The sequence below is a fragment of the Grammomys surdaster genome, unplaced genomic scaffold (assembly GCF_004785775.1).
Source record: "Grammomys surdaster isolate TR1022 unplaced genomic scaffold, NIH_TR_1.0 98, whole genome shotgun sequence".
In the NCBI taxonomy this organism is placed as follows: Eukaryota; Metazoa; Chordata; class Mammalia; order Rodentia; family Muridae; genus Grammomys; species Grammomys surdaster.
Window position 1 is genome coordinate 792,003 of NW_021604577.1, and position 23,617 is coordinate 815,619.

The following is a 23,617-nucleotide window of genomic DNA, read 5'->3' on the forward strand; positions in this document are numbered from 1 at the left end:
TAGCCTCATACTACAGAGATCTACCCTACTGTCTCCCAAGTGCTGAGATTAAAGACATGTAGTAGTGTATTTTTGTAAACGAAAATCGTAGAAACTATTTAATCCCAATCCAGGGTTTCTTCCCCACCTTAGACCATTTACTTCCCTGATAAATACACACAGCCTTGATATTTACAATAAGCATTAAACAGTACGAAAGGTGGGCAGCCACCTACCCGCTGTGCTGTTAGAATCTACTTTCCTATGATAACCTCGAGTTATTACTTACTACTTACTATGTTTCATCTGGGCCAGCCCTCAGAGCCCATGTTCTCTTGACTCCTAACCAATGGCTGCTTCTCCTTCCTCCTCCTGCACCTTCCTTTTCCTCGTGGCCCCTGTCTGACCCTCAAGGCCGGGAACCTAAACCCCACCTATGTCTCTTCTGCCCAGCTATTGGCATTGTTATTTACCAATCAGAAATAACTTGGGGCCAAGGTGTATGTGTGGACTCTCTCATCTCTGGGACAACCAGGTCTTGGGGGGGGCCACACTTAGCATCACAATATATAGCAAAAGACCACCTCAATAGAAAATATCTAAAAGGAAGATCACCCACATTAGCTTTCTATTCAGATGACCTTTTCTCTTTCTAATAGGCAGCAATACCATCTTTGCTCCAGTCCTCTTGCCACAGTCAAGTAAGTAAGACATAAGTTGATTACAGTAAGATGATTATAAAGATCATAATCTGATTTGTTGAAGGTATGTTTCCCCATATTTGGATGAAAAAATTGTATGTTAAAGCAAAAATATATTTTTCTGACATTTGTAGAATGTCTGAAGAATAGGATTTTGTATTAAAAATATATTTAAAATGTTTTTCTTTTATTTTTCTCTCTTCCTATCCCCCCTTACACACACACACACACACACCTTCCCAGTCTCCACAGATGCTAGGCAGTTGTAGTACTGAATTTCATCCCCTAACCAAAAGAAAATTTTATGAACAGTCTGAATTACTTACAACTTGGTGCTCCTTAAATTATGTTAATTTTTATTTTAATCACTTTTGACATATATTTTTTATCTTGTCTGAACTTAAGCAACTTGAACTTGAATAAGTCTTCAGACCTATTAGGGATCAAATGAAGTAACTATAGAGAACACCTAGCATGTTTCTTGGCCTGGAATGTAGAGTAAATTCATCTCAGTTGCCTGACTTTTTACTCCTTCTAATTTCTCCTGAAAAAGGATACATAATCAGTTCTTAAAGTCTGTATTAAACCAGCCATAGATTGAAAACATGGTTAGGCCAACAGTGCCTATACCTGTACTTGAACATGCAGTCTCTTTGCTATTTGGCATCATTCTTTAAACAATAATTTATATAAGGGTTACATTGTGATAAGCAAGGTAAGTAAAGTCTATTGACAATTAAAGTTATAGGATTTATATATACGCTCTGCCATTTTATTTAAAAGACTAAAGCATTGATGGATGCTTACAGTCATGTAATATCATGGACCTAGTTGTTAGATACCAAGGGACAATTGTACTAAACATTTATCATGTGCCCAAACTGCATGTTTGTGTGAGCACATGTGTACACATGCATGTAGAGGTCAGAGGTCAACCTCAGGTGTCTTTCTTTAGAGCTGTTCACCCTTGTTTTTGAAGCAGGATCTCTCACTGGCTTGGAGCTCACTGATTAGACTGGACTTGCTGACCAGTGAACTGTCCTAATGCTTTGGCACTGCTATATTGGTATTTATTATTTATTCACTAGTTATAGCTGTGATACTTTAATTTTCTAAGGAATCCATCAGATTACCACACTTAAAATACAGTGGAGTCCCTCAGTATGATTTATATTACAGACTTTTATTGTGGATTCCTTACTTATGCATAGTTACTAGACTTATTTTGTATTAGAAATAGTTTCTGCTCAGAATGGTGTTCCTCTGAAGCTAATACACCACCATACAAGTGCACACATGAGTGCACATGTATACACACATTTTCAGTTTTATTTTGTTTTAGTTTTTAAAGGACGTTGAGGGGAGGGTTTCTGTTTTGTTTTTAAGGTGCTAATCATCAAACCTAGGGCCTCACACATGCTAGGCAGGCATTCCACCACTGAGGTACATCCTCAACTCTTTTTTTTTTTTGAGACAGAGTCACTGAGTTTCCCAGGCTATCCTTGAACTTTGTGATCCTGCTGCCTTAGTACCTGTGATTACAGGCCTGCCCCATCAGGGCCAAATCAGAATTTCATTATTAATCTTAAAAATGTGCCACCTTCATTTAAATATTACAACTACCACATGCTAATTGCCCTGGTAGATGCTAGGGTTACAGACATATGTGCACAGTGTCCCCTAAAGCTTAGAATTCTTGGAGAGGTCAGAAGAACAAAGAGAGAGAAAGAACACATTCAACAAATACAGTAGCAGAAGTAGTCATGAGTTGTATTGGAGTTTTGTCCTGTAACTGCACTGTGAATGGTAAACCAGTCTTTTCCTCCTCCAGAGACTTTCTTCAGCTCATGTGGAAGTTTACACAAACTGAGTGAAGAGCCACTAATTCCTCCTCCGCTTCCCCCTCGAAAAAAATTTGATCATGATGCTCCAAATTCCAAGGTAGTCATCCGGACCTGGGTTTCCCTGAACATATACAAAGTTGTGAATCTTCAAAATAGCACTTGTGTTTTAGAGTGTGTCAGTCATAATCTAGCCACATTCTGCGACTTTTTAAAATTTATATGGCTGTGTTTGAAAAATGCTTTAAGTAATTGTTTAATAAATTTTTGAAAACTTAAAAAGAAAGTGAAAAATTTCAGATAATCAGAAGTACATTGTCTTTCTTATGCAGATTGGGGAAGGAGGGTGGAATTCCTATTTGAAAGAACCTGAAAACTTTAGATGAGTGCTTCTCAAATGTAAGGGCATGTCAGAATCACCTGGGAAACTTGTTAAAAGTGGGCTGCTGAGCCAGCCTTAGGGTAAGGCTGTAGCAGGGCCTCACCATGCCATGGCATCTTCTGCGGTGCTGATGCTGCTTCCCCCTGGATCACACTTTGAGATCCACTGCTCTAATCATCATGGGGAAAACAGAAGTAGATGTTCAGTTAATACAAGTTAGGTATTAAATGCCATTGATAACATATCCTTTCCTATCTATAAAATTGTTGTTTTCACTGACCTGTTGCTATAAATAAGCTTTACAAATTTCTGGAATGTTGGAAACAAAGCAAGACAATATGGAACTCTATGTATTAAGATTTCAGGGGTGACATCTTAAATATCCAAATGTTAAACTGAGCCTAGAATTTTAACTGGAAGCAATTTAGTCAGAAACGTGATAATTAAACTGCATTGATTTAATTTGAGCCTCTAGATTTAACTTTTCACAGAAGAGTTTTTCAGTCTTTTTAAAGTGGCTTGTACATTTCCCAAGAGACTATACATGTCCTTTTCTATTCTGTTTAGGGAGCTATGAAATCTGATGATGACCCTCCTGCTATTCCACCAAGACAGCCCCCTCCTCCAAAGGTAAAGCCAAGAGTTCCTGTCCTCATGGGTACATTTGATGGGCCTGTGCCCAGTCCACCTCCACCTCCTCCGAGAGACCCTCTTCCTGATACCCCTCCACCAGTTCCTCTTCGTCCTCCGGAACACTTTATAAACTGTCCATTTAATCTTCAGCCACCTCCACTGGGACATCCTCACAGAGACCCAGACTGGCTCAGAGACGTTAGTACGTGTCCTAATTCACCAAGCACTCCTCCCACCACACCCTCTCCACGGATACCACGCAGATGCCATTTGCTCAGCTCCAGTCACAACAATCTTGCTCATCCTGCAGCTCCTCCTGTTCCACCAAGGCAGAATTCAAGCCCCCACTTACCAAAACTGCCACCAAAGACCTACAAACGGGAGCTTTCGCACCCACCACTGTACAGACTGCCTTTGCTTGAAAATGCAGAAACTCCTCAATGACCTTGGCCATACGTAGTCATTGACACTGGAATAGTATTTGTAAAGGTTTTTAATTTATTCAGAAAGACATAGTATTTTAGTACTTTTTACAGAAATGCTACTGATCAAATAAGCTTTTAAGAATTAATAAAATTGTCGGATGGCAGTGATGCACACCTCTAATCCCAGCACTTGGGATACAGAGACAGGTGGGTTTCAGGGTTTGAGGGCAGCCTGGTCTACAGAGCAAGTTCCAGGACAGCCAGGGCTACACAGAAAAACCTTGTCTCAAAAAGTCAAAACACAAACAAAAAAAAAAAAAAAGGAAGGAAGAAAGAAAAGAATTTGAAATATTAAAATGCAGAAGCTCTTCACTGTAGCTCTCAGATGATCAGTAGCATTGCCTGATCAGCTCCTCAGTGCTGCCCACAGGCCAGTATAATGAATCTGTATTGCACTGTAGACTCTGCTAAAATATGGCTCAGAATGATTTCTGACTGCACTGAGAGGGACTAGTGCTCGAGGGAATTCTCAAGCCTGAGTGATAGATGCCTTTTTAGGGCAGTGAATTTATGCAGATCCAGAGGATGTGTGGTGGTGTTACTGGTGTTTAACCCTCTGACCCTCTTCTAGCTTTTAACTTTGTTTGGTTTTTACATCTAGAAGAATTATGAATAATACCTGCTGTTCTTAAACCTTTGAGGCCATGTCTTAAATGTCAGTATTTGCTGCTGAAGACAAAAATGGAAAATAGAATGAAATAGAATGCACTGTTTATTATTTTGTTAAAATTATAAACAATTCTACATAACCTAATTATAGAAGAAGGGCATGTATCTCATTAAGATGTGCCTTTTGTTTTGCAGTGTATGGTGTCTTTAGCTAATGATTTGCCTATTATTTGGGAAAACAAAATTAATATGCTATATATGTACAGTTTATTTATATTGTATATATTTAAAGATAATGCTAATAACCTATATAAATGTAAGTGACTTGAGGCCTATAATACAATCTGCTATTTTACTAATTTGTAAGTCTGGAACAAAAGTTTCTTATGGCATAAGAACAACTGCCATCTGCCTTGTCTTCAAACCTATTAACTGTCTTTAATCTCGTGTTAACAGAAATTTTAAAGAAGTTTTTCCAGATTAGTAATATTTAAACAGAAAATACTTTAAAAAGCTTTATTAAATTTTTTAATCAGACAGGATAAAGCTTTTCTCATTTGGATACTCTCGTTCAAAGTGATCCAGGTATGTTATGCTGATAGTGCAGTAGCAGCCGTTGTAAAGTAGCCAAAAGCCACGTTGTTTATCTTCTGGTCTGTGGCCTTTTACTGTGCTTTGTATCAGAGTTCTTAACAAGATTAATAAATCACCTCAGTCTTAATTTTTAAAAGATTTGCAATATTGTTTTTTCATCACAAAGAACAGGGAGAATCTGGGTATAGTGAACACCTGTAATCGCAGCACTTTAGGAGGTTAGGACTTAAATACCTGGAGTTGAAGGCGAGACTCAACTACATGATGTTTGAACCTACTTGGGATACGGGAGACCATCCTGAAAACAAACAAAAAGCAACAAAGCTGAAAAAAATATAGAATGAATACATATCTATTTAGTGTGTGTGTGTGTGTGTGTGTGTGTGTGTGTGTGGTGTGCATACCAGAGATCCAATGTGAAAGTCGGGCCAATCTGCAGGTCCTTGGTATCGCTGGCCATCTTTTGGCCCGGTGGGATGTAAATGTTAAGAGTATTAACTTTTCTTTATCATTAAAAGCAAGTAACACATTCCCAGCCACCACTTTTAAGCACAGTAGGAAAACTTCTTGAATGTAACCATTTTTAGACCTGGGTAACTGCCTAGATCTATAACCAACAGCTCGGTGTGAGCCATTCTCCAGCTATGTAAAAGCCCTGTTGTTTGCTTTTGCTTCTTAAAGAGCCAATCAAACTAGCAGCCAGCTGGGCCACTCCCAGGTAGGTTCCGCCGGTTCCTGCCGCCTTCCGGGCTTTGAGAGTCACGCATGCGATTTGGCCAGTCGCTTTGCCGCTGGGAGGTGTGGTCTTGCGTGGGCGTGACGTCACCACGTGCCGCAGCCTGTGGCGGGCCGGGGCAGGGATGGCGGCCGCCATGGAGCCGGAGGTGGAGGACCCGCTGTGGAGCTTTGTGCGGGTTCTGGAGAAGCGAGATGGGACAGTGCTTCGACTGCAGCAGTACGGCTCCGGAGGCGTGGGTTGTGTTGTGTGGGACGCCGCCATCGTCCTTTCCAAATACCTGGAGACGCCGGGGTTTTCTGGCGATGGGGCCCACGTGCTGAGTCGGCGCTCGGTGCTGGAGCTGGGCTCCGGCACGGGGGCCGTGGGGCTCATGGCTGCGACTCTCGGGTAAGAGCTGGCGGGAAGGCGCTGGTCACCCAGCATCAGGTCACCGGCGTGCAGCCATGCGCCTGTACCTCAATCGAGGTTGTTTTTTAGGGCAGATGTTATAGTCACTGATCTTGAGGAGCTGCAAGACTTGCTGAAAATGAATATTAATATGAACAAGCATCTTGTGACTGGTTCTGTTCAAGCCAAGGTACTGAAATGGTTTGTATGGCCTTTCAGCTTGTTTTAAGATAACCGCTTACATATGCTTTAAATTGCATTTTGCACAACGCATGCTTAATATGAGGGAAACTTTCTGCTGCTCGTTTCTAAAATGAACACTAAATCGTCGGAGCATCAGTTAAAGACATATGTTTGACATTTTTAAGGGGTGAAGACATAGAAGACTTGACGTCACCAGACTACATATTGATGGCAGACTGTATATACTATGAGGCGGTGAGTACAGAGCTGGCTAGTAGTGAACGGGTGTGTCCAGAAGCCCACAGGTCTCCATGGTTTAACACTTCCAGCTGTGGGATATTTGTTCTGAGGATGAGAGGCAGTAAAGAGAAGATAAATTATCAAGGGCAACGCATTCATACAATTCAGGATAAGCATATAGGCCTGTGAGTGGTGGTTGAGAAAACTTTCATGTTTTCAGGCTTTTTGTAAAATTTTAAAAGGATTTTCCGATTTGGATATATTCCGGAAAACTAAGATACCTTCTGTTTGTTTGTTTTTGTTCGTTTTTCTTTTTTTCTTATCTTGTCCCATTGACTGCTAACCATGATATTGAAAGTTAATTAAAATGCAAGTCGGCTCACTCCTAGAATCCTAGCATTCATGATTGTCATGAATGCCAGGCCAGCATGGGTCACACAAAGACTCTCCAAAATTAATTAACTAGTTAATTCTCAGTGACAAGATTTTGTTATTAGAGTTCTGGAATGATTTTCTTTACATATCAGTTTATACAGTGTTGGACAGTACTTGAATTTTAAATTAGTGCCTTGAGCCAACTGATGTTCAACTGAGAGTCAGCAGTTAAGAGCACACATTGTTCTTCTAGAAGATCCTAGTTCAATTCCCAGCACCCACATCAGGCAGCTCACAGACCCCCCACCCCCCTGTAACTCCAGCTCCAGGGAGATCCAATTCTTCAGGCCCCTGGAGGCACTAGCACATACTTACACACAGACAAACACATACATATAATTAAAATAACAAAAATAAAGTTTAAACCATTAGGGTCAGGCTTACTTTTGTGTATTGATTGTTTAAATACCACATTAGCTTAGATGAAATGAAATTAGACTTGTAAGACTTGAGTTTAGCTAGATGTGATGGTACAACTTGTGTAACCCCAGCCCTTTGGGGGCTGAAATAGGATCATTGCAAGTTCAGTGCCAGCCTGGGCTACATAACTAGACCCTTGTTCAAAACAAACAAAAAAGACACTAGTCAGTTCTTGTTTTCCTGAAGAAACAAGTATAATCTTTAGGATTCTTCTCTTTCTGTGTCTCTCTGTCTCTCTCTTTTTTAAAATAGAAATAAGTATAATTATTGGTTAGTCAGTAGTTGTCTACCACTCTAGTTTGAGAACCGTGCTTTGTTGTGTTGATTTAGAATGGTTTGACTCAAAGGCATGAGCTCTTCGCCTCCTGACCCCCTTTCTGTAATAGGAAATTCTTGACGTAATAAACTGAAAATTATACCTTTTTTTTTTTAATAGTCCTTGGAACCATTGCTGAAAACATTAAAAGATCTCAGTGGATCGGAAACTTGTATTATATGTTGTTACGAACAACGTACAATGGGGAAAAATCCAGAAATAGAGAAGAAGTATTTTGAGGTGAGTATCTTGTTAGGTCCGTCTTTGTAGCAGTTACCCTCTGGGGGAGCTGGATGTGGTCACTGCAGTATTTTAGGCAGTTTGATTTGGGAGAAACATTCTCTTGATAAGATCCCAGGGAGACATTCTCCACAGCCCTCCTCACAGAGCCCACGTTCTCTGACCTTGCCAGTCCAAGTTTGCTGGCTTTTCTCACAGTTAACACTGTTCTACTGTACGGTTCGAGGGGCTCCTGATGACAGGCTTGTCTTCTGAGACGGTTTTCAACGCTGTTACACACAGGACACTTGGGGGAGCTTCTCAGCGGTGTATTTTAAATGTAGAGGGGGTGAATTTTACTTGTGTCTTTTCCTGTATATTTTTATTTTACATAAGTAGTGATTTCCAGGGTTTTGATGTTTGTTTTTAAAGTTATGTTCTTCATTCTCCCCCTACATGGGACCCATACCCTTTTATGGGCACAAATGGAACCTACTAAAAACTGGCTCATTTTGAAGCTGTATCTGTAGTCCTGAAATTCTATTTGCTGAAAGGGCTACAAAAACAACTATATGACTCCCTCGGGTAATATATGCTATATGCTATAATATATAAATATGCTTAATTATTACATTATTAATTAAATATTATAATCTATGTTTTTCATGACTATGAGAAAATGTTACTCAACTTTTAAAATTATAATTTAAAAAATTTAAGTGATTCATATTTACTTAAAACATGTACAGTGCACATATATCAGGTTCTCAGCTCATGAGTTTTTCATCCGAATAACTGCTCCAATATAAAGATACAGAACATTTCCAAACTTGAGAAGGCTTCCACGTTGCTCTTACCAGTTGGTCTGAATTTAACAGAAATGTTCTTCAAACTTATAGCTCCTGCAGCTAGACTTTGACTTTGAAGAAATCCCTTTGGACAAACATGATGAAGAATACCGAAGTGAAGACATTCATATTGTATACATCAGAAAGAAAAAACCAGTACGTGCATTCACAGTTCTTCGTATCTGATTTCGTAAGCTGGTTCTTGGCCTGTGCACTAAACTGTGGTAAGGTTTGTCACCTCCACACGTGTGAAAGGGCTGTTCTGACTGACACGCAGTATCTCCATCACTCATTGTCTTGCCTTGGGTTCTTGGTCATAATCCCAGAACTCGAGAAGTGGAAGGCTATGCAGTTGGAGGCCAGGCTGGGCTACAGTGGGACACTGTATCAGAAATTATGTAAGGCTGGCTTTGTTTCTGCCGTTCTGGGAAAGGAACCTTTGGCCTTACCTGTGATAGGCAAGCTGTCTGCCTCCCAGCTAAGTCCCCAAGGCCTCTTTAAAGTCCTTTTCAGTTATGAATCAAGCGGCTGAGGAACTGAGAATGTCCGTGAGCAGTTACTCTATGACAATGAGATACAGAAAAGTTTATCTTGGTTCCTTCGAGTCCCGGATTTGGATGGCCTTACTGTGGGGTCTGTGAGCAAGCTGTAAATAATGGCAAGAGTACAGCAGAGGGGACCTGGACACAAAAGGAAGGGGGAACAGGGTCCAAAGCTGGTCCTTATGGGCATTATATACCATGTATATACAATGTATATACAAATATACATATGTATACATACATATAATTATACGTATATATAGTTATATATATAACCAGTGTTCCCAATGCTCCTCACAGTGCCTCATGGAGGGGCATTTTTCCAAACTATGGCATTGAACAGTACCTCAAGTGATTTTTCTTCTAACTTTTTTAAAGGCCAATTGTAACTTCTGAACTTTGGTCATTCTCATTTTCCTTTTTAAAAGGAAAGTGGGCAGTCTGACATGTAGAAGAAAAGAAGCCCAATTGAATAGAATTTGATGTGTATTCCCATCTGGTTGTCTTCCTGCCATAACGCTTTTTAGTAGCTCGTCTTTATTGCACCTGCAGTTCCAGCCTGTAGAAGGGCGAGTCTTGTATGCTCGGTTGTAGATGTTAGGGCCGTAAGGCAGAGACATCGGTTTCACTAATGACACTAAAATCTAGTGTGTTCCACTTCCTGACGATTTTGCTGTGATTGAACAGTGAACACCTGGCTCATCATACTTTCTAATGATAAGGATCCTAGCCAGAAACACAGTTTGGGGGACCAGGAATGGGGGTTAAAACTCAGTCTAAGGAAAAAAGGTAAGAGGGTTATAATTCAGATTCCTGTGGAACATGCTGAAAAGGCAAAGGAAATATATTTTGTGCCTTAGAGGATGCAGTGTTCGCTGAAGCTGCTGCACAGTTTTCAAAGTAGAATTTTTTGAGGCATAACTATTTTTTATGTTTCTGAATATAAAGGGTTGTTTTGTTTTCGCAAAGACCTATTTCCTTTTTAAATTGATACAATTCTCATACCATAAAATTCACCCTTTCAAAGCACATGTCTGGGGGTTTTTAGTCTCCTGGGCTGTATTTTAAGTGTTTTCATTACCAGACAGGAAATGCTGCCAGCTTTCAGTCCACGATGTTCATTCTGCGTGCACTTTACAAGTCTAATCTCGTCCTGTATTCTTCTGCATCTCGCTGTCTTCATTCAGCAAAATGTTTTCCGGTTCCTCCATGTTGCATACCTCGCCTTATACTCCTTTCTGTGTCTGGTCACATCCCTGGTCAATCCACACATTTGTTCATCAGCTGGTATCATCTGCCTTCCCACCATGGGTGTGCGAGGGCTCCATCGCTGCTATATGCTCACGACACTTGTTACTGTCTGTCCTTTTCATGGTAGCTGTTGTAGCAGATGAGGTATAGGATTAATTGCAGGTTTTTTCTTAATTAATGATATTCAACATCTTCTTGTGTCACTAGAGAAATATATGCCTGTTTTTAAATTGTGCTGTCTTAGACATTCTATGAGTCCTTTACCAATTGCTACCAGATGTGTAATTTACAAATTTCTCCTATTCTGTAGGTGTCTTAAATTTTATATGATACTGTAGTTTTTGCCATACAGAGGCTTTTAATTGTGATACTATTCAGACATCTGCTTTCTTCTTGATTGCTTTTAGATGTCAGTTAAGAACTGTCTGTATACATTGTACATAGTTCTCTTGAAGTGTATTTAGTGACTACTTGGTGTTGTAAAATTAATGTTTAAACTCCCCCCCCCTTTTCCTTATAGAAACCGCCATCATGAAACCCTTTTCCATCTTAGCCATGCCCTCAACATCCTGGGTAAGGTAAAGATGTGAACAGAGCATGTGCATATCGCATGGAAGATTGCGTTACAGATTTCTCCAGCATGTCCTTAGAGATCTGGTTCATGGATGACAACTACTGTGGACTACCCACAGTGTGAAATGCCTGCCTGCCCGTGGGCTTGAAATCTTACTTAGCTCAGCATCAAGTTCTGCTTAAAAGAAACATTGACAATCACTCAAATAAAAATTAATTTTAAGGGTAGCCTCAAGTCTGAAGCAGCATGGTTCATTTTCAGGAAACTTAGAAATAAGTTGATTCAATTTCTAATGGCATCTATTACTGTATAGTAATGTTCTGAGAGCTGGTGTCATGGTGGTGTATGCCTTTAATACCAGCACTGGGGAGACAGAGGCTCTCTTGAGTTCCAGACCAGCCTGGTCTACAGAGCAAGCTGGCTCCACGCATAATAAGACTGTCTCCAAGGAAGGAGGGAAGGATGAGGAGAGGAAAGGAGGGAAGAAAGAGAGAAAGAAGAAAAAAACCTAAAACTATAGATAAGTTGATCCAATCTGGCTTCCAGTGATAGCATCTCTTATATACTATTGTTTAAGGTGGAAGCCGTGAATTCTGTCTTTAAAGTTCAAAGGCAGTCTCACTTACATAATTGTGCACTAGTTTGTCTGGTTTCCCTTGTGTTATGTTTAATACTTACATGTTCTTCAAAAAGAAACTGAAAATATGTTTTGCACCTTTACTGGCTATCACAGGTAGGTGAGTGAACTAGAGTTTGGGGTGCTGTAGCTGGTCACTAAGAAGATAAGTCAGGAGACAGGGAGCAGGTGCTGTCTCAGAGGGAGGTGTGAGGAGAAGCCAGTGCAGGCTTCTGTGCTCGCGTGGCTCTGGGAGTTTTTCTTGTGTATTCGATCCAAGAAAATCTGATTTTAAGCTACTGATGTTGACATCATATTTAAATGAAATTCTGTGTACATTTATCAAATGCTTTCTACTGTGTTGTTTCCAACTTTTGTTCCAATAATCATCTGCTCACATAGACGAATATGTCAATGTCTTGAACACCACATTCCAAAAAGTAATAACCAGATGGAATTCTGGAATTGACAGTCGTTGGTGCTAGATGGCACACTTTATATGCTGAAATAAACATCGTTTTTTGAAACTTTGTGACTCTGCTTCCAAGACGTCTCTGAAGAGATGATCGCTCATAGTGAGCAGCTGCTTTCCACAAAGTAGCGGCAGCTACATTTAGAGACTTGGAGACAAGAATGAGTTCAGAACGATGCTTTCTTCAGTCTTTTAAAGCTTGCTTGCTGTTACGTTTTCAAAATACTTTGTGCATGGCACCTCTTGAAGCAGCTTGCCCCAGGCAGGCAGAGGCTGAATGTGCGCTGCTTTCAAGCAGCAGCTTAGACGACAGCTTGCTCTGTATCATGGAACTGGAGTGGGCACTTAGCTTAGACCTCTTGGATTCTCACGCCCTTCCCACACGCTCCCCAACTCTACTCTTCATGTGTAGTCCAGCCGGCTTAACCCACACAGCAGCTCAGTACTGGCTTCCTGGGAACCACACCCTGCTTGCCTCCCCTCCTCCCTGCTAGCTAGACCCACTCCTTAACCTGTCCTTCCACAATCACTGCCTCTGGGGACCTGACCTAGGGGAGTGACAGACTAGAGCTACATAATTTGTAACAGAATGAAGTGGGATCTTAAAACTCCCAGTTCTGGAGTGAGACCAACACTGAGCTCTACCGTAGAACTTAAGTAAAGGGCACCCTTGAAAGAACACCCTTCGTGCCTACTGCATTCCACACGGAAGCCTGGGAGGACCACTATTTTGGAAGAGTTCAGTGTTGGGCACATTTAGGCCTTTTGATGAACAAGGCCCTGTAGTTGGGACCCACCAGAAGAAGGGCCTAAGGAGAAACTCATCTGCTGAAGGTGAAGGGGAGACCAATATCTTTGCTTGGGCTTGTGTTCAGGGAGAAACTTGGCTGGTTTAGACCAGAGCTTGGGGCAGAACAGCTGCTGTGAGCACTGAAGCAGAGGGTAGAGGATCTGCCAGCCTGGGAATTGATCTGTGAGTTGGGGGCAGGAAGACTTAGCAGCAATGTGTGCATCCAGGGAGAGCTGCAGGTAGAGGCAGGATCATGGGTCCAAGGCCATTCTGGGACACACAGGAACATGACCATATCTCAAATAGCAGATGCAACAGATGAATGAGGTAATGCCACTAGCTGGGCATCAACCAATATACCAGCTGTCCAGCTTCAAGTAATTGCTAGTGTCTAGGGAAAATGCTAGAGATGAATTGGGATCCTCTTGAACAAGCAGGTTTGTTGCTGTGGGTGGCGGCACTATCACCACTTACACCAGAATGTATGTGGAAGTCACCTGGGAAGAGATTGCAGCCCTGTACTGTCTTGTTTTTGTTTCCAGTGTAAGTTTTGGGGTTTTTGTTGGTTTTGGTTTTGGTTTTGGTGTTTGGAGACAGTTTCTCTGTAGCCCTAGCTGTCCTACAACTGGGAAACCAGGAACTTCCTAGCTCTGCAAAAGTCTTTTTCTTTCTTTCTTTCTTTCTTTCTTTCTTTTTTTTTTTTTTTTTTTTTTAGTTTTTTCAAGACAGGGTTTCTCTGTATAACCCTGGCTGTCCTGGAACTCACTCTGTAGACCAGGCTGGCCTCGAACTCAGAAATCTGCCTGCTTCTGCCTCCCACGTGCTGGGATTAAAGGTGTGAGCCCCCACTGCCTGGCATAGGAAGAAGTGTCTTAAACCAGCCACACAGTGAGGTCACCTGGAAAATTGGAAGCAAGCAGAAGCCAAAAGCTATGCTATGCTCAAGCTTCAGTCTAGCCGGTTTAAACAGGTGTGGTGTTACTGAGGGACTCCAAATAGCTTTAATGTTTCCTAAATTGAGAACCATTACCATAAAGAAACCTGAGTCTACTTCCCAAGGGGGAGGCTAGAGAAGAGAAGAGAGCATTTACAAATGAAGTGCTTTGTCCAGGTTAGAGTGGACAGTCCTGCAGAGTGAGGCTGAACCTGTGTGCCCGAAATGTAGGCTCGGGAAGGGAGTCTACAGTTCAAAGAGTCAAATTGCAGGTAGCATCACCAATGACTTGAGTCTCCTCCGTGTTCTGCCTCTGGTTGCCTAACTGTGTTTCTTCTCCCATTTCTGTCTGTGGATAATAGTTGGTAACACTGGGTTGGTTTTGATTACTTATTATTTAAGTGAAGGACAAAGTGGTGGTGGGTCTTCTACTTCTTTTCACCACTTCCTCAAGCTTTCTGGTTAAATGTGATGAGTAAGGGTTTTTTACCCCCAGTTGGGGACATAGAAGTAGGACTGTAGTTCCAAAGGTCCCCTGTAGGTGGCATTGCACATCTTTGTCTTTATATAGTGTCTAGTATGGCGGCTATGGAAAAAAAGGGGGGGTGGTGGTTAATTGCAGTCACTCTCAGATTTTTAAATTTTAACTAAATTTGATTTTCGGAACTAGTCTACCCATTAGGAAGTTCCTTGCTGAAGAAAACATGGCAGAAGCGAAAAGAGATTATTTTCCCAGGAAATTGTCTTTGGTATAGCTTTCTTGCTGTTTCTTTCTGTTCAACCTTTGTCACTCACGAAGCTGCATACACTGTGATTCATAAATCGCTTTTCTGCCGTAGATCCTTTATACAAGGAAGAGAGGCCTTTAAGAGTCTAAGTTAGTTCTAATTAGTGCAGCTCTAAAAATAAAGTTCAAGGTGAGCTTCATTTTTATATCTGGCGTGCTTAGAAGTACTTAAAACTTCTAATCAGTTTTAACTAGTTCTCCAAATGGGCACTCCTTCTTCAGTAAAGGAGATTTCACATCAGAAGACTGATGCTGTCTGTCAGCGGCTCTCCCAAAACCATGTAATCTTAGGGTGAACCACATTCCACTGAAAAGTAATAGGAAAGCTGAGTTTTCACTCTTTCTAATTCTGAAAGGGAACATGGTAAAGGATCAGGCAGGTAAAGGCAGGTGAACTTGTTAAAACCTTAAGATCCATGCAGTACAGAACACAGACCACCCAGCCACTGAAGTCCTGTCACTTTTAATTACAAGATGCAGTTTATGAATAGCATATACAGTATGCTAGGTCAAGTCCTTTGTATGATAATGTTTTCCCCCTGTGCATTTGGAATAAAGTGTGTCAGAACATAAACCCAATTTGATTCCACGGCCTGTCATTTACTGTCTGTGTGATCTTGTTCCTTAAACTCCGTGCCTTGTCGTCCTCAGGTAAGTAGAGGGTCATTTTATTATGGTCCTCAGAGGCTCCCACGGGAGTTTAAGTTGTTTGCTATATGCAGTGCACCCGGGTGCTTGACAAATATTAAGTGCTGAGAAAACATCTTTACAGCAAGTGGAATAATAGGTGGGGACTTGGGAAACCTGCATAACACCAGTTGCTTTTATCTGTTGCATTGTGAAATCCCTTTGAGAGTATAGAATTCATGCCAACATCCATCCCCTATCATGGAGGAATGCAGCCGAGGCAGGCAGAGGTTGAGAACACTGATCCACTGTGTTGTTAGTTAAATGAGTCAGCCATTTTAGAAAGATGGGGGAAGTCATTGCCATTCACTTATGAAGACAGCATGTGTAGTGTATGTTCATTTTTATGATTTTATTTATTTTTTCAGTACTGGGCTTTAAATGCCTAGCCTTATGTGCACTGGGCAAGTGCCTGACCACTGAGCTATGTCCCCTGTGTGCTTATATGTGTATGCATGTGTGCCACAAATAAACTAGGCCTTGTGCCTGTTAGGCAATTACTGCACAATTAAGTCACATTTTAGTCTCTGGCCTTTTGAAATACAGTTTCACTGTGCAGCCCAGGCTGGCCTCAAACTCACAGGAAACCATCCTGCCTCTGCCTTCTGAGTGCTGGAATTAAAGGCACAAGCCACCCACTATGCCTGTTTTTTGAAGGATTTTAAATCAATTGATGAAAATACTGTAAATACTAAATAGCTCTTGATTTTTGAAATCTTTATTGATATGTTACTTTAATGTATGATCAGTTCATGTTTTTAATATTCATAAGGTTGAAAACCTTGAAAAACAAGATTAAGCATTTTGAGGTCACACTGGACTATATAATGAAGATTCACAGACTTTTTCAGGCTCTGATGAGGCACCAGTTGCAGTCTGTAACACTCCTCACAGCTGCTCTGTAGTAAGTTTTAGAGAATTACCTTGAGTTTGGCTTTGTAATCACCTGATAATCAGGCTTTTGCAGGACCGTTTTCAGATTGTGTACTGGCTCATCACTGCCTTGGCGGTCATTTCCAGACTTGTATGTATTGTACCAGCGACCCCATGTAGCAAGCTTCAGCCTTCCACATTGTTCTTCAGAAGAATGCCTTCCAAAAACCTGCTCCTTACTCATGTGCAAAATAGCCGATGGTTGACATGCTCTGACTGGATAAGAAGCTTTACCCAATTGTCTTAGGGTATCCATTGCAGTGATGAAACACCATGCCCATATGCAACTTTGTTTCCATATCATAGTCCATCATCGAAGGCAGTGGGGGCAGAAACTCAAGTGGGACAGGAACCTGCCTCAGGACTGATGCAGAGGCGGTGGAGGGGTGCTGCTTACTGGCTTGCTCTTCGTGACTTGATGGCACAACCACAGTGAGCATGGGCCCTCCTATATCAATCACTAAGAAAACACCCTATAGGCTTGCTTACAGCAAATGAATAAAATAACTAAGTATATTTTTGTGGTTTTGTGTGTGGTATTTATTTGTTTGTTTGTTTGTTTGTTTGTTTTGAGATCTTACATAGCCCAGCTGACCTCAAATGTGCCATATAGCTGAAGATGACCTTGATCTTCTGATCCTCTTGCCTCTATCTCCTAAGTGCTGGGATTGTAGGTGTAGAATAGCTATTTTTAAAAACACGGTATTTACATTCCCGTCTTTGACATCAAAAGCATTCTAGGCTTAAACTTTTATTATTGAGGAGTGTTAATCTTGCTTTTCTTGTTTTTCAGTTTTAGAAATTAGCATTCTGGGTGAACTCTGTGCTCTGAGGGGATTCTTTTGAACGCTAGACTGCTGGCCCTTGTCCGTCTTGAGCTAGTCACAGGAGAGGAGGGAGGCTCAACTGAGAAATTGCCTCCATATGATATAGCTGTAAGCAAGACAGTGTAGTTCACACCCCTCATCAAAAAAAACTAATCTTGGGTTTGTTTTTGTTTTGTTTTGTTTTGTTTCGTTGAGGTTTTTTGTTTGATTGGTTTTGTTTTGTTGGGTTTCTTTTTTTTTTTTTTTTTTGGTTTGTTTGTTTGTTGTTTTTTGAGACAGGGTTTCTCTATGCAGTTATCCTGAAACTCACTCTGTAGATTAGGGTGACCTCAAACTCAGAGATCTGCCTGCCTCTGCCTCTGTCCCTACCCCAAGCCCAGCCTCTACCTCTGTCTCCTGAGCTCAAGCTCCCTGAGATTAAAGGCATGCCACACCCAACTGAGACTAATCTTTACAACAGACAGAGATCACCACAGAAAACTGCAATCGATCAAAACTACAGAGAACAAGTGTCCATGTGGCTCTAGCTCCAAATGACACAGCTCTGAAGAGGTTGTGAGAAAAGATTGTAAGAGCCAAAGGCCCAGGAGACCAGCCATGACAGTGTGTCCTCTAGAGATGACACGGAAGTGTCACCCAGAATATCTCAACAATATGGCTGCCTCAAACAAGTACACCACAGGCTAAAGTGGAAAGGGGAAAATCTCATGGGGTCCCCACTCCTACATAAAGAACTATAGACAGCCAAAGAACGCTGAGAAGGGAAGGGGAGAAAGACTCTTCCCCAGGACAGAACTCCTTAGTTGGTTATCCAATACCAAGTCTTCAGCCCTAACACAAGTAACACTAGATGGACTGACCAGACTGTATTTATAAATATAAGAATTTATAGCATATGTATAGTGTGTGTGTGTGTAACAATAATAGTTTTTTTTTCAAACAAACACAGCTTTATTGGCACTAAGGAACAAGCAGGCTGGACTTGGAATTCCTGCAGTGAGGGAGAGGGGTAGAGGAGGGCTGTGGGTCAGATTCATAACAGAGATACCATCTTATAAGTCAACAGACAAAATCCCTGGTGCTGGCAAGAGAGGAGGGAGGAGAGGAGGCGACACTAGAAGGGAGGCCGTCTAGAAGGGAAATGGCTCCTGCATAAGAATGTTGAGCTCAACAGCCATGTCTGGAGTGCACTTGGGTCTCTGAAGCAGAACATCCTTAAAAGTGGCCTCTGGTGGGTTCCAGACTTCTGTATGCATATGCTCCACCTCCGAGAGTAATATGGCACTCTCTTCTTTCAGCTGTTCAGTAAGGTGACTGATGACTCTCTCTCCCTTGGAAGCATGCCGAATCCACAATAATAGTTTAAAAGAGGACATAATTTCAAGAGGGAGCAAGACATGGAGGAGTCATGGAAGGATTAGTAGAAGGGAAGAGAAGGGGGGAAATAATTTTAAAAATTAAAATTCTTTTAAAAATATGTATGCAAAGAGGACAAAAATGGCCTGTACTTTGCTGCTATTTTGCATATTTAATTCAAGGCTGAGGGTCCCTGTGTAACACTCTACAAGAATGTATGACATCGGATATCTTGGTACATTTTTGTCCCCTAGACCTGTTATCCAGGGAGTCTTTGGCTTCTCGGACACACAGGACCCACTTTTGCACTCAGATCAGTCACACACTGCTTGGCTTCCAGAAGACACAGCCTTGCTCATGTCAGGTTTAGGATGGGAGACATAAACCAGTGCAGGGGCTGGAGAGATGGCTCAGCAGAAAGAATAAGTCCTGCTCTTAAAGAGAACTAGGCTTGGGTTTCCAGCACCCAGCTCGGGTAGCCAGCAACCTCCTGTAAAGAGTGTCCATCACTTCTGGCCTCTGATCACTTCATTCACACATGGAGAATTTAAAAATAATAAAAATTAAGTCTTTGAAAAATAAGTCAGTGAGATGCATGCCATACCCTGAAGCTGCCACCCATCCATAAGAGGAGCAAGCAAAGAGTATCTGCAGTTCTGGGAGAAGTTCCGGTTACACGTGAGAACTGCCGACACCTGCAGTGCAGAGGAACTGGACAAGTCCACTCTAGCCCGTCAGGAAAGGGTTCGTGAGAAAACCATTGAGAAGACTTAAAAAAAAAAAAAGCAAGACAGACATCTACTCCGTGATTTTGCATTGTGAAATAAAGGTTTTTTTTTAATTCTTGATAATTTCATACATGAAATATGATCATATATATCCCCATTTGCTACGCCAGCATAGCTGACTGAGTTCCTTGGATCGGCAAGGGCTGAGGGCGAGAGAAAGAAAGACAAGGAGTCATCTGGTAAAGAACCAAATGCTATATTTTCAACTGCATAGCTTCCTTTTATACTCCCCACAAAACAGGAACACAAACAAGAACAGGAATACAAACAGGAACAAGGATCAAAACAGGAACAAGGAGACACACTCGGCAGCCTACCACCCAAGCTTGGATTTCTCCTCAAGCAGTCTTCTCAGGGAAATGCATAGAGATGGGGGATTGGGCACAACAGCACAGGTGCAGAGGATGGTGACTCACAATTCACCCTTTTTCTTTTAATTAGAGGCCGAGCAGAGACAGAGACCAGACCCTCAGTGAAAATTGGGGACATTGTAATGACCCCCAGCCCCCTGCCGTTGTACAGTGAGGTGGTATGGTCATAACCCATCCCGGTGTCTTTTTCCTGACGAGGGGAACTGTATCGACACCAACCCCTATGCAGCCAGGCATGTCTCTCAGGGAAACTCCCTTGCAGTCCCAGCTGCAGCTCGGGCCTAGGTTGTAACATGGTCAGCCACACTTGGACAGAGGGATCCCCTCGACCATGTAAAAGCACCAATCCTTGCACAAACAGCTTGAGATTGTACCTGTTGTGCCTGAAGGTGGCACAGATGCCCAAAAAACAAGCATCAGCAAAATTAGGCTAAAACTGTCAAGGAAGAAACTCCAGCCCACTCTTTCACCAGCATTCCCACTTGAAGAAACATGCTTAAGATAGATGACCCATCAATAGGATCAACTCTGGTATCGTTAACTAATACAATCTTATTAAAGAGCTGCCGAGTAAGATTATAACAAGTAGCATTCCAAGAGCCAGAAATCAACGGATTCAAATACAAATGGCATGAAAGAAGGGATCATAGCTAACATGTCTGGTGGACAATATAAAATGTACTTGTTCTTGAACCAAAGCAATTTGTTGATTTGAATCTAAAACAGCAATATGAAAATGAGACGGAATATCACTCTGAGAAAGCAATGTATCTGTACCCTCCCCGAAAGTTCATTCAATGTCTGGGCAGTTTGTATGTTGTTGGATAAGGCAATGCCTGTGCCCACAGCGGTCCCCACAGCGATGGCAATGGTGGCAAGGATCCGGTGCCATGTTGATGCAGTTCTTCCAGGTGGTGGTGGAGGTGAAACGGAGAACAGATGGTGCATCCTTGGAGCATTTGAGCAGAAGTAACCGAATCGATGGGTTTCGTTTTCTTTTCTTCATCAACGAACACTTTGGGGCAGGGGCCTTCTCAGGGAATACAGTACATGCTCTGGGTGCTGTTGTGGATGAAGCCTCAGGGACATTTCTGCATACACTCGCTGTCATGGATGACAAAGCCATCCGTGTCACTGGTTTCGGTGTTGGAGATATTGGCGCAGAAATCTCGGTCCACACAGCGCCCTGAACCTGTAGGTGCCAGGAGGGCAGAGAGGCAGGCACGCACACGCCTCGGCAGTAGTAGTGTCGGCAGGCCACACAGGCTGTGCTGCCCTCAGGCGTATGGCAGCTGCCCAGGCACTCCGGGTGGCAGCACACGTCGTTCTTGGTGCAGGCTCACCTCCTGCACACACCTGGGCATATTCTCTGGCAGCAATCTGCGGTCCAGCGGCAGCTCATCGTTGATGGTGGTCCTCTCACACATGGGCCTCCCCTCCAATGTCCCTGGACACAGGTCCCCACATTCTCTTGGGGGCTTGTTCCCCACAATCCAGCATCCAAGATGAGAGACTAGTCCATGGTGGAGAGACAACAGAGGTCAGCGTTTCTCTAAATCCTGATGGCCCCCCTGAGTATTGTTCCTCAGACTACAAAGCCCAATATCTCTAAGATTGGTCATCTCAAAGATGACCAGTGCACAGCTGCAGAAGAGTTTCCAGCCATGGACCGTGAGGTTCGGGACGAGGTCCCCCAGGCTCTCGAGGCCGGCCACACAAGCACTAGGTGATGACTGTGAGCCTGGGGAACCGGCAGCCTCGGCAGTTCCTGGCCTTGGAGATGAGCAGTTCATGGAGGAAGCCCCCATCACCGCACAGTTCTCCAGGCACCCCAGCTACCGACAGTCATCGTGGATGTCAATGCTGGGCCCACAGACCTCTCCACTCGTCAGCTAGAGCGAGAGCACAGCGGAGAGAAACAGGAGCCCCCACAGCGAGGTCGGAAACTCTCCTCCAGGGCCAGACCCCACCCCTCTATCTGGGATGAAATTCTCCCCTCTCAAGAAAACAAAACAAAACAAAACAAAACAAAACAAACAAACAAACAAAAAAGCAGAAAAAAGTCTCCAACTCAGTCCTCACTCTCGTCTAAAAACAAGAGCTCAGGCAACGATCCTCGAAAGCGATCCTCGAAAGCAGTGTGGACAGGGAGGGTGGCATTTGCAACCTAGAGATGCAGAAGAAGGAGGAAAATTGTACAGAAAGAAATCGCCACAGGGGAAGACAAACTCCCCAAACTGATTTTCTAAGGAATAAAGAAAGGGCCATGGCGATCGGCAGCACCACAAAAATCATCTATTACCTTTTTCCCAGTCTTCCAGCTTAAAAGTGCCACTTGCCACAAATCATGGAGAGAATTTTTGTAATTCTTTCATAAATTCTTCAATAACCCTAGCTTCAACTGTGGTTCCCCGCTGAGCCAGAAAAGTAGATAGTTGCTTAGCCAGCAACTCCTTACTATGTGCCAAACCCATGGCGTTTACTTACCCCGAAAACTTACCTTCGGTTCGTGCCCAATGTGTCTCCTGTCTTAATGCACGCCCCGAAGACCCCGTCAGCAATCTTCCTCATCTTTCAGATCTCAGTGAAACCTCCACTTGTCAGCTATGCCAGCATAACTGACTGAGTTCCTTGGATCGCGGAGGGCTGAGGGCGAGAGAAAGAAAGACAACGAGTCATCTGGTAAAGAACCAAATGCCATATTTTCAACTGCATAGCTCCCTTTTATACTCCCCACAAAACAGGAACACAAACAAGAATAGGAATAAAAACAGGAACAAGGAGATACACTCAGCAGCCTACCACCCAAGCTTGGATTTCTCCTCAGGGAAATGCATAGAGATGGGGGAGTGGGCATAACAGCACAGGTGCAGAGGATGGTGACTCACAATTTACCACCTCCAAATCATCCCATATCCAACTGAACACATCCTTCAATCAATTTCATGCTTTTTGTTTTTTAAATAACCCACTGTGCTGGATACTTTTATTTCAACTTAACAGAAGGTAGAGTCATTTTAGAGGAGGGAACCTCAGTTGAGAAAATGTCCACATTAGATTGGCCTAAGGTCCATTTTCTTGACTTGACAGTTGATGCGGGAGGAACCCTCTCACCGTGGGTGGTGCCACCCTTGGTTGGGTGGTCCTAGATGGCATAAGTAAGCAGGCTGAGTAAGGCCAGGGGAGCAAACAGTGAGCAGCACTCCTCCATGGCCTCGCATCAGTTTTATTGCCTGGTCTCTGCCCTGCTTGAGTTCCTGCCTGGATTTCCTTCATGATACTGGGATGTCGAAGTATAAGCCAGATAAATCTTGTGTTCCTCAGGTTGCTTATAGTCATGGAGCTTTCTAGAAACCTAAATAAACACTATGTCTGTGCTGCTCTTATGTGCATGGATGTGGGGCTGTCCCCTGGAACATGGGAGTCTTATCAGTGGCCACACCCTCAAAAAAGAACAATTCTCTGTCTCCAAAAACTGTCAGTTGCCAAAAGCTCCTCAGAAAGAAGTGAGGGGTAGGGCTTAGAGAGCCTCTGCCCTGTCTACAACTGGATCGAGACGAAGGCAGGAAAACACTCATGGGCATTTGTGCACACACACAACATACTTTTTAAAACATGGGGGAAGCCTACAATTAACTTTAAGAATTACCTTGTCAAACTTATTTGGAATAACTAGTT

The 23,617-nt window shown here is 42.6% G+C and overlaps 2 protein-coding genes across 2 annotated transcripts in view; both read left to right on the plus strand.

Moving 5' to 3' along the window:
* Nucleotides 1–5,360, plus strand: part of Sos2 (SOS Ras/Rho guanine nucleotide exchange factor 2) — an 85,542-nt gene extending 80,182 nt beyond the window's left edge. Inside the window, exons 21-23 of the mRNA XM_028781837.1 lie at nt 639–680; nt 2,512–2,621; nt 3,471–5,360. Coding sequence (XP_028637670.1) covers nt 639–680; nt 2,512–2,621; nt 3,471–3,980 — 662 coding nt within the window. The 3' untranslated portion in view covers nt 3,981–5,360. The remainder of the gene's footprint in view (nt 1–638; nt 681–2,511; nt 2,622–3,470) is intronic.
* Nucleotides 5,361–6,048: 688 nt separating this feature from the next.
* Vcpkmt (valosin containing protein lysine methyltransferase) lies at nt 6,049–12,521 on the plus strand. The gene is made up of 6 exons (XM_028782163.1): nt 6,049–6,350; nt 6,441–6,551; nt 6,719–6,788; nt 8,065–8,184; nt 9,063–9,167; nt 11,325–12,521. The coding sequence occupies exons 1-6, from the start codon at nt 6,085–6,087 to the stop codon at nt 11,337–11,339; spliced, it is 687 nt and encodes a 228-aa protein (XP_028637996.1). The 5' UTR covers nt 6,049–6,084; the 3' UTR covers nt 11,340–12,521.
* The last annotated feature ends 11,096 nt before the right edge of the window (nt 12,522–23,617 follow it).